Consider the following 10,862-nt stretch of genomic DNA (forward strand, 5'->3'; position numbering starts at 1 on the left):
GAGGAGGCCTTGGAGCCCGGCTGGGGTGGGATTTGGAGTGGAGCTCCAGCGATGGAAGATTAGCTATGCAACAACCAATCAGAGAACGGCTGTTTAAGGGGACTGAGTATTTATGTGAATCTGGGCATTCATGGGACTTTCATACTAGATGAGAAGGCAGGACAGATGCTGGTAGTTAACGTTTTTATGGTGGCTTTTGGGGCGTGATATTTTGATACTGGGCTTGGGAAGGGAACCAGCCAGAGTGTGGTAAGGTGGTGACGTGGTCATGGGAATGTTTTACAGCTATTCTCATGAGAGAGTTTGTGTGTGTCAGTAAATTAGTTATATGACTGTTTTATGTGTGTAATGTGTGTGTGTGTGTTTGTGTCATGTAAACCAGTCTGGCTGGCCCTCGGCGGTCTCTCAGTAGTCCTCCATCTTGAGGCCATGTGTGGCGCGTCTCTTTGAAGGTCTCCTCCTGTGAGCTCAGGACATTGTAAAATGCATTCCCACGGCGGCTCTGTTGACGTGTTTAGTGGTCTGAGGGGAGCTGGTAAAACACGCCCCCAGCCACAGGCTCTGTAGAACTGACCCACACGACACCTTGGTTCTACCCTCCCGTCTCAGGGCTCAGTGCACCCATCTGTCGACTTAGCTTCTGGTTTTCCCACGAATCCCCTGCTAGGGGGTTTGCCATGACCCCCTGACCCCTACTGTCCCCGGTAATTTAAAAAAACCTGCGGCGAATGGAAACCTGTTGCCCAATCACCGTTCCAAATTGGACTCTTGACCTCTGTGACCTTGCCTGTCATCAAGGTCATCAGATGACAGGAGCGGGAGGGGATTGAGAATGGGGGTGCAAAGTTATTGGATGGTATATAAGAGATGGGGGTGGAGCATGGGGGGGGTCAAAGGTTGTTTAACTATTGACGGATGGCTGCACACCCCTGCATTCTGCATGTGGCCCCTGGATGAAGTCAGACATGCACAATGTTTTGGGGGGTGTTATTTGGTATTTGTGTGGCAGGAGGGAGGCAGAATGTTTTTTTTCCCAGCTGAAGTCTGAACGATGACATTTCATCTCACAGGGTGTGTTGTTTCAACTGGACAGCACAGGGTTTTCTGTTCTGTGCTCTACCTAAAATAGCTCTATTGACTCAAGCCAGAGAGTGGAAAGAAATGATATGAATCTCATACCGTTGCATTATATCACACATAAATCTCTCTCCTCCATTTCTAGTGGATTAGGAAGTCTTATCCAAACCACTCAATTGGCAAAGAGAATTCAGAGCACCGATTTAATGGGGGAGCTCATTGAAACAGTTTCCCAATTATTGTGAAATGATAGATTCCTCTGAGATCTAATCATAGATCTGCGTATTCATCTAACTGCGTGAAGCTATATTGGGAGACTCGCACAAATACACAGGGAACAGAATAGAAGTCTCACAGGGAGACCACGGAAGCAAAGTCATTCATTTACATTCGTTTAGACTAATGAGATAACCTAATGTCTATTACAGAGAGATTTGGGTGAGACAAAGAAACGGTTCATCCTCTTTGGTTATCAGGGACCAGGGTCAACCCTCCTCCTCTATGAGCTGCGTGGCCAGGGTAGAGTCCTGGGGGTCGCAGGTCAGGGTAGTTTGGCCCAGAGAATGTAAAGGTCCTCTGTGTGGAGTCATTCCACTGTTTTCATAGGAATTTCCTGCTGGTGAGGTGACCTGACTGATGAGCGCTGCTGGCTATTTACTGATGCGCTGTCTGTCTGTCTGTCTGTCTGTCTGTCTGTCTGTCTGTCTGTCTGTCTGTCTGTCCGTCCGTCCCAGATCTGGATCAAATACTGACCTCGGTCCAATTGAGGTGTGCTTGAGTTGGCTTGGAATTTGCACTTTTGGAACTATTCCATTTGTTCCATAATCGCAACGGTGTCACGTTCCTGACCTGTTTTCTCTTGTTTTGTATGTCTTTATTGGTCAGGGCGTGAGTGTTGGGTGGGTAGTCTATGTTTTGTATTTCTAGGTTGGTTTTTGTGTTCGGCCTGGTATGATTCTCAATTAGAGACAGGTGTGTATCGTTTGTCTCTAATTGAGAGTCATACTAAGGCAGCCAGGGTTTCACTGGGGTTTTGTGGGTGTTTGTTCCTGTGTCCTCACATGGACGGTTGAAGGTTAGTCACGTTTGTTGTTTTGTAGTTTTGTAGTGTCTTGTTTTGCTGTTTTCATTAAAAGATGGCTTATTTCCCTCAATCCGCATCTTGGTCCTATCCATGCTCCTCCTCGTCTAAGGGGGAGAACAACAATGACTGCCTTTACAGAAACACCCACCACAACAGGACCAAGCGGATTGAGGAGAGAGAAAAGGAACTAAGGCACTGGACACAGGAGGAATGGTCTTGGGAGATCATGGACGGAAAGGGACCCTGGGGAAGGGTTGGAGAGAATCGCCGCTCTCGGGAGGAGAGGAAGGCAGCTACAGCCCAGGAGCGCTGGTATGAGGAGGCAGCACGTATGAGAGGCTGGAAGCCCGAGAGGCTCACCCAAAAATTTCTTGGGGGGGGGGCTAAAGGGGAGTGTGGCGAAGCCGGGTTGGATACCTGAGCCAACTCCCCGGGCTTGCCGTGGAGTAAGAGGGCGTCGTACTGGTCAGACACCGTGTTATGCGGTAAAGCGCACGGTGTCCCCAGTACGCGTGCTTAGCCCAGTGCGGGCTATTCCACCTTGCCGCACTGGGAGGGCTAGGTTGGGCATCGAGCCGAGTGCCATGAAGCCGGCCCAACGTATCTGGTCTCCAGTACGTCTCCTCGGGCCGGCGTACATGGCACCAGCCTTACAGGTGGTGTCCCCGGTTCGCCTGCATAGGCCAGTGCGGGCTATTCCACCTCGCCGCACTGGCAGGGCTACGGGGACCATTCAACCTGGTAGGGTTGGGGAGGCTCGGTGCTCAAGAGCACGTGTCCTCCTTCACGGTCCGGTATATCCGGCGCCACCTTCCCACCCCAGCTCAGTACCACCAGTGCCTACACCACGCACCAGGCTTCCAGTGCATCTCCAGAGCCCTGTTCCTCTTCCACGCACTCTCCATATGGTGCGTGTCTCCAGCCCGGTACCTCCAGTTCCGGTACCACGCACCAGGCCTAGAGTGCGCCACGAGAGTCCAGTGTGCCCAGTTCCTGTTCCCCGCACTCGCCCTGAGGTGCGTGCCCTCGGCCCGGTGCCTCCAGTTCCGGTACCACGCACCAGGCCTATAGTGCTTCTCAGCCGGCCAGAGTCTGCCGTCTGCCTAGCGCCAGAGCCGTCCTGCCATGACCAGCCAGAGCCGTCCTGCCATGACCTGCCAGAGCCGTCCAGCCAGGACCTGCCAGAGCCGTCCAGCCAGGACCTGCCAGAGCCGTCCAGCCAGGACCTGCCAGAGCCGTCCAGCCAGGACCTGCCAGAGCCGTCCAGCCAGGACCTGCCAGAGCCGTCCAGCCAGGACCTGCCAGAGCCGTCCAGCCAGGACCTGCCAGAGCCGTCCAGCCAGGACCTGCCGGAGTCCCTCAGCCAGGACCTGCCGCCCCTTGTCCCGGTGCTGCCCCTTGTCCCGGTGCTGCCCCTTGTCCCGGTGCTGGTCCTTATCCCGGTGCTGCCCCTTGTCCCGGTGCTGCCCCTTGTCCCGGTGCTGCCCCTTGTCCCGGTGCTGCCCCTTGTCCCGGTGCTGCCCCTTGTCCCGGTGCTGCCCCTTGTCCCGGTGCTGCCCCTTGTCCCGGTGCTGCCCCTTGTCCCGGTGCTGCCCCTTATCCCGGTGCTGCCCCTTGTCCCGGTGCTGCCCCTTGTCCCGGTGCTGCCCCTTATCCCGGTGCTGCCCCTTATCCCGGTGCTGCCCCTTCATTTAGGTGGTGTTAGTGGAAGGGTGGTCATTGGGAGGGGGATAAAGAAGCGGGGATTGATTATGGTGGGGTGGGGACCTCGCCCTCAGCCTGAGCCACCACCGTGGACAGACGCCCACCCAGACCCTCCCCTAGACTTTGTGCTGGTGCGCCCGGAGTTCGCACCTTGAGGGGGGGGTTCTGTCACGTTCCTGACCCGTTTTCTCTTGTTTTGTATGTCTTTATTGGTCAGGGCGTGAGTGTTGGGTGGGTAGTCTATGTTTTGTATTTCTAGGTTGGTTTTTGTGTTCGGCCTGGTATGATTCTCAATTAGAGACAGGTGTGTATCGTTTGTCTCTAATTGAGAGTCATACTAAGGCAGCCAGGGTTTCACTGGGGTTTTGTGGGTGTTTGTTCCTGTGTCCTCACATGGACGGTTGAAGGTTAGTCACGTTTGTTGTTTTGTAGTTTTGTAGTGACTTGTTTTGCTGTTTTCATTAAAAGATGGCTTATTTCCCCCAATCCGCATCTTGGTCCTATCCATGCTCCTCCTCGTCTAAGGGGGAGAACAACAATGACTGCCTTTACAAACGGGGGGAAACGAAATCAACTAGACCTCTAGTATTTGACATGTACAGTATTTTTACTAGGTTTGATCTGTCCGTCTACCTCTCTCTTTCTGTTTCTTCATTAACCTCTGCCTGCCTGTATGTCTGCCTGTCTGCCTGTCTCTTTATGCGTTCCTTGTTAACACGCTCCTGCCTGTGTGTCCATCCCACAGTGGCAGGGGGAAACCCAGGAGTTCTGTCCCAATGCCAAGGTGGTTCTGGTGGGTTGTAAGCTGGACATGAGGACAGACGTGGGCACCCTGAGAGAGCTGTCCAAGCAACGCCTCATCCCCATCACACACGAACAGGTGAGCAGAGGAAGAGCGGCGGGGAAAGGATGGAGGGAGGAAGAAGTGAAAGAGTGAGAGAAAAACATAACAGGAAGGAGACGGGTCTTTAAAAAAAAGAGAAGGAGGAAACCAATCGAGTTATAATGAGACACGCACGGGAGAAGAGAGAGACAGAGTCGACCCATTGTCAAACTAGCTCTTAACCCTTAACCCAGCATTGATGTTGCCACCCACAGTTGCTATATCAACACCCACACATATATTATGTACATATTACCCAATACATAGAAACACACTGAAGCAGACATTTTGCAGAGGTTGGCGTTCTGACTCTAATAGGCTGACAACGATGTGGAGGTTGGTTATTGTAAAGGGGATTTAGGGGGTGGCAGGGTGGGGGGTAGAAATGTCGAGGATTTATGTCTCAGGAGTCGAGACACATTTTACCCTGAGATTAAATATTCATGCAGATTTAGGGATTTTGAAAAGGCGGAATAAATAGAAAAACAGACTTTGATAAACAAGGCCTTTTATCGCACGCTACCACATCCTCTTAGCCAGGGGCATGGTAATGATGGAGGGAACGAGGGAGGGGTGATAAACAGGTCAGTAAATCTTTGAAATAATCCTCTTTTTGCGTGTTTTGATGCTCTCCCGTGTCTGACATACACAGAGTGGAGGGGCTGTTTCACCCCCCCATACACACACAAAAGCTCAGGGAACCGAGGAACTTTTCCACTGTGAGCTGGCTGTGGGCCGGCTGTGTGCCGGCTGTGAGCTGGCTGTGGGCCGGCTGTGTGCCGGCTGTGAGCTGGCTGTGGGCTGGCTGTGAGCTGGCTGTGGGCCGGCTGTGAGCTGGCTGTGGGCCGGCTGTGAGCTGGCTGTGGGCCGGCTGTGAGCTGGCTGTGGGCCGGCTGTGTGCTGGCTGTGTGCTGGCTGTGAGCTGGCTGTGGGCCGGCTGTGGGCCGGCTGTGAGCTGGCTGTGGGCCGGCTGTGGGCCGGCTGTGGGCCGGCTGTGAGCTGGCTGTGGGCCGGCTGTGAGCTGGCTATGGGCCGGCTGTGGGCCGGCTGTGTGCTGGCTGTGAGCTGGCTGTGGGCCGGCTGTGTGCTGGCTGTGAGCTGGCTGTGGGCCGGTTGTGAGCTGGCTGTGTGCCGGCTGTGTGCTGGCCACTGGGGAAAAACCAGATAGAGTCCCCCAAAAAAGCAACGGGAAAAAACAAAGCATGTAAATAAAATAGACAAACAAAAGATAGAGTGGGATACCATTAAGCTCATGGGCAATGTTTCAGAGGCTCATGTTAGGGCTGTTGTGTTTTTGTTCTACGTCATACTCGTCATACTGTCTGAGGCAGGTACTGTACTGTTCTGACCTGTCTATAATTGCCAGGGAATCTGTGTCACATACAGTACAAGCGCCTGGCAGGCTCCCAACAACCAAGTTTTGCTGATCTAATCCAATATCCCCCAGCTTGTTATCCTGTTGTTGATCTCAAATGGAATTCCGGTAGCAGAGTTGAGGAGTCACAGGCGAGGTGACCACAGGGTGAACCCTACACATTACACGCTCATCTGGCCACGGTCTGATAAAGCTTTGCTGCTTGTCAGGCCCATCTCTCCCTCTCCCTTCGTTTCTCTCAACCTTCCTCACCCCCTCTCTCGCTCTCTCTCTCTCCCTTAATCTCTCTCGCCAATCGCTCAGTCTCCCTCCCTCTCAGTTTCTCTCTCTCTTTCTCTCTCTCTCCCTTCCTTAATCTCCCTCCCTCTTTCTCAATCTCTCTCTCTTTCCTCCCTCGCTACCTCCCTCCCTCCCACCCTTCCTTAATCTCCCTCCCTCCCTCTCAATCTCTCTCTCTTTCCTCCCTCGCTACCTCCCTCCCTCCCACCCTTCCTTAATCTCCCTCCCTCTCAATCTCTCTCTCTTTCCTCCCTCGCTACCTCCCTCCCTCCCACCCTTCCTTAATCTCCCTCCCTCTCAATCTCTCTCTCTTTCCTCCCTCGCTACCTCCCTCCCTCCCACCCTTCCTTAATCTCCCTCCCTCCCTCTCAATCTCTCTCTCTTTCCTCCCTCGCTACCTCCCTCCCTCCCACCCTTCCTTAATCTCCCTCCCTCCCTCTCAATCTCTCTCTCTTTCCTCCCTCGCTACCTCCCTCCCTCCCACCCTTCCTTAATCTCCCTCCCTCTCAATCTCTCTCTCTTTCCTCCCTCGCTACCTCCCTCCCTCCCACCCTTCCTTAATCTCCCTCCCTCTCAATCTCTCTCTCTTTCCTCCCTCGCTACCTCCCTCCCTCCCACCCTTCCTTAATCTCCCTCCCTCCCTCTCAATCTCTCTCTCTTTCCTCCCTCGCTACCTCCCTCCCTCCCACCCTTCCTTAATCTCCCTCCCTCTCAATCTCTCTCTCCTCCCTCCCTCCCTCTCAACCTCTCTCTTTCTCTCTCTCCTCCCTCCCTCCCTCCCTCCCTCCCTCCCTCCCACCCTCCTTCTCTAAATCGTTGTTTCCACCTAATAGAGACGTTTCCTGTGACTGTGTGACTGTGTAAGGAAGGAGCCTTGATACGATCACACCAGGCCTGTGGTTCTGAAAGGCCCCATCTGTGTGTGAGTGCATGTGATCCCCAGAGAGGGCCATTGGAGGTGTAAAGACAAACCAATGTAAAACAGGGAAACCGGACTTGGCATAATCCAATGCAGAATAAGGAAAGATAGCCAGAGAGGAGAGGGCAAATACAGTACCATAGAATTCTAAACTGGAACTTCATCTGTTCGATGTATCCTTTCAGTCAGTGAGCTTTGATAACACGGGACCTGGGGGGAAGCAGGCAGCACACAATGCCAGGCAGGCGTTGGACAGCGAGTTAGTTTCTCCTCTCTGGTCTCCCATACATATACATGTACCAGACAATGGGAGGAAAACTCTAGCCCACTGGGCTCTCTGTGGTGGGCTTTCTGCTCAGTTTAAACAGCAACGAACAGAACGTGGCAGGAGAAAGCGGAGAGACAGAGAGAGACAGGGTGAGATGGAGAGAGGGAGTGTCATGTATTGGTCATTAGATGTAGGGCAGGTTCAACTGTCTGCACTATAGACATGATGTTTAGACCAGCAGCATCTCTGTGGCTCCTGCTTGTCTCTCACTACAGTAACGTGAGCTCAGTGGTGCTAGGTTATGGCGAATTAACTGTCATGGTACCTCAAGAAGAACAGTAGATACGATTCACAACAGCAGGAGGTTGTTGATGATGGTGATGTTCTTGATGTTGTTGATGTTGATGATGATGTTCTTTATGTTGTTGTTGATGATGATGTTCTTGATGTTGTTGTTGATGATGATTTTGATGTTCATGATGTTGTTGATGATGTTGTTGATGATGATGTTCTTGATGATGATGTTCTTGATGTTGTTGATGATGATGTTCTTGATGTTGTTGATGTTGTTGTTGATGTTGATGATGATGTTCTTGATGTTCTTGATGTTGTTGTTGATGATGATGTTCTTGATGTTGTTGTTGAGGATGATGTTCTTGATGTTGTTGATGTTGTTGTTGATGTTGATGATGATGTTCTTGATGTTCTTGTTGTTGTTGGTGATGTTCTTGATATTCTTGATGTTGTTGTTGATGTTCTGATGTTGTTGATGATGGTGATGTTCTTGATGTTGTTGTTGATGATGATGTTCTTGATGTTGTTGATGATGACGATGTTCTTGATGTTGTTGTTGTTGATGATGATGTTCTTGATGTTGTTATTGTTGTTGTTGATGATGTTCTTGATGTTGTTGTTGATGATAATGATCTTGATGTTGTTGTTAATGATGTTCTTGATGTTGTTGTTGATGATATTCTTGATGTTGTTGTTGATGATGTTCTTGATGTTGTTGTTGTTGATGATATTCTTGATGTGTTTGATGTTGATGATGATCTTGATGTTGTTGATGATGTTCTTGATGTTGTTGTTGATGTTGTTGATGATGGTGTTCTTGATGTTGTTGTTGATGATGATGTTTTTGATGTTGTTGTTGATTATGATGTTCTTGATGTTGTTGTTGTTGATGATGATGTTCTTGATGTTGATGATGATGTTCTTGATGTTGTTGTTGTTGATGATGATGTTCTTGATGTTGTTGTTGTTGATGATGGTGTTCTTGATGTTGTTGTTGATGATGATGTTTTTGATGTTGTTGTTGATTATGATGTTCTTGATGTTGTTGTTGATTATGATGTTCTTGATGTTGTTGTTGATGATGGTGTTCTTGATGTTGTTGTTGATTATGATGTTCTTGATGTTGTTGTTGATGATGATGTTCTTGATGTTGTTGTTGATGATGGTGTTTTTGATGTTGTTGTTGATTATGATGTTCTTGATGTTGTTGTTGATGATGATGTTCTTAATGTTCTTGATGTTGTTGATGATGATAATGGTCTCTAACCCCCTCCCTCCTCTCCTCCCTCCCCTCAGGGTAGTGGGTTGGCACGTCAGATAGGTGCGGTAGCCTACGTGGAGTGCACCTCCAAGGTGTCGGAGAACAGCGTACGGGACGTGTTCCACATCACCACACTGGCGTCTGTGCGGCGGCCACACAAGCCTCAGCTGAAACGCAGCAGCTCCCGCCGGGGCCTCAAAAGGGTGTCCCAGCTGCCCCTGCCCCCCCTGCCCGGTCGGACTGATACCCTGGATCCTGCCCCTGCCATGCAGAAGGACCGGGCCAAGAGCTGTGTGCTCATGTAGAGACCCACCAAGACAAATATATATATATATATATATACAGTACAGTATGATACACAGAAATATATGACAGACAGAGGAACTCTATTTATTGGTTTTGTTTTGCTCAATTTTATTTAATAAAAAAAAAGAAATCCTCTATTATTCTCGTTTTGCACTGCTGAGGAACAAGGACAAAAAAGAAAGAATATGCTTTTGTGTGTGTTTGCGAATCTTTTTGGAGCTGTTTACGTTATATTCTTTGGGACTGATGGACGGTGAAGTGGACTGGTTCTGCCGAGACGAAGTCTCAGGGTGGAGAGAGGAGAGGAGGGGAATAGGAAGTGCTGCATGGTCCTGGGGTAGGGTTTGTGGAGTGCACTGACTGGGGGATCAATCCTTAACACAAGGACGGCACAGCAGCCATCTTTACTGGATGGCTGGAGGAGAGGACTTTCATTCTGCGGAGAAGGTAGTGGAGGAGTCGGATGAGGAAGATGGAACAGGAAACTTCTCAGTGGACAATGGACATGGTTGCTGTTGCTATGCTATATTGTGATGATACTTCCTGTTGCCATGTGTGAATAGAAACGTGTATACAAAAAAATGCTGAAAAGGGACTCTTGAGTGGGTAAATTATGGGAGTAGGTCAGACAGACAGAAATACAGTAGTCAGTTTGACATTGCTTTTGTAACCAGACAGAGTTAACAACATGAAGAATGTGTGGAGTTTTCCTCAGATTATTCGAACCACAAGTGCTTTCTAGAAAAAAGTCACTTTACATATCTGTTTTTGTAATAATTTAACACTGTTCAATGCGTCCACTCAGATCATGTCAACTTGATTCACTGAAACTATTGCTGTTGTCGTCATGTTAAGATGTTCATTTGTGGGAAATATAGCGGTAAAATGTTAGGGCTATTTTACTGTATTTTCACATACTCTAAAAGTCTCAAATAAAGCAACAGCTTGACTGTAGGGAGAAGAGACTTCCTCTCTGAACCCATGTCTCTTCATTGTGTTTGAGAAGACATCAGTGCTGTCAGTCACTAACAGTGCTAACGGTGCTGCTTGAAAGTATGTGAATTTGTGCATTTACAGATTTTTTTTGTTTTTACCATGAAATCTTCATTTAATCAGAACCAGTCTTTTTGATCTGACATACAGTTGAAGTCGGAAGTTTACATACACTTAGGTTGGAGTCAATAAAACTTGTTTTTCAACCACTCCACAAATTTCTTGTTAACAAACTATAGTTTTGGCAAGTCGGTTAGGACATCTACTTTGTGCATGACACAAGTAATTTTTCCAACAATTGTTTACAGACAGATTATTCCACTTATAATTCACTGTATCATAATTCCAGTGGGTCAGAAGTTTACATACACTAAGCTGACCGTGCCTATAAACAGCTTGGAAAATTCCAGAAAATGATT

General features: G+C 49.3%; 1 protein-coding gene across 1 annotated transcript in view; it reads left to right on the forward strand.

Moving 5' to 3' along the window:
- Positions 1-10,428, forward strand: part of LOC129833018 (rho-related GTP-binding protein RhoN-like) — a 41,489-nt gene extending 31,061 nt beyond the window's left edge. The window contains exons 4-5 of the mRNA XM_055897233.1: positions 4,611-4,745; positions 9,180-10,428. Of these exons, the coding sequence (XP_055753208.1) occupies positions 4,611-4,745; positions 9,180-9,449 (405 nt within the window). The 3' untranslated portion in view covers positions 9,450-10,428. The remainder of the gene's footprint in view (positions 1-4,610; positions 4,746-9,179) is intronic.
- Positions 10,429-10,862: the final 434 nt, after the last annotated feature.

The sequence above is a fragment of the Salvelinus fontinalis genome, chromosome 34, assembly GCF_029448725.1.
Source record: "Salvelinus fontinalis isolate EN_2023a chromosome 34, ASM2944872v1, whole genome shotgun sequence".
In the NCBI taxonomy this organism is placed as follows: Eukaryota; Metazoa; Chordata; class Actinopteri; order Salmoniformes; family Salmonidae; genus Salvelinus; species Salvelinus fontinalis.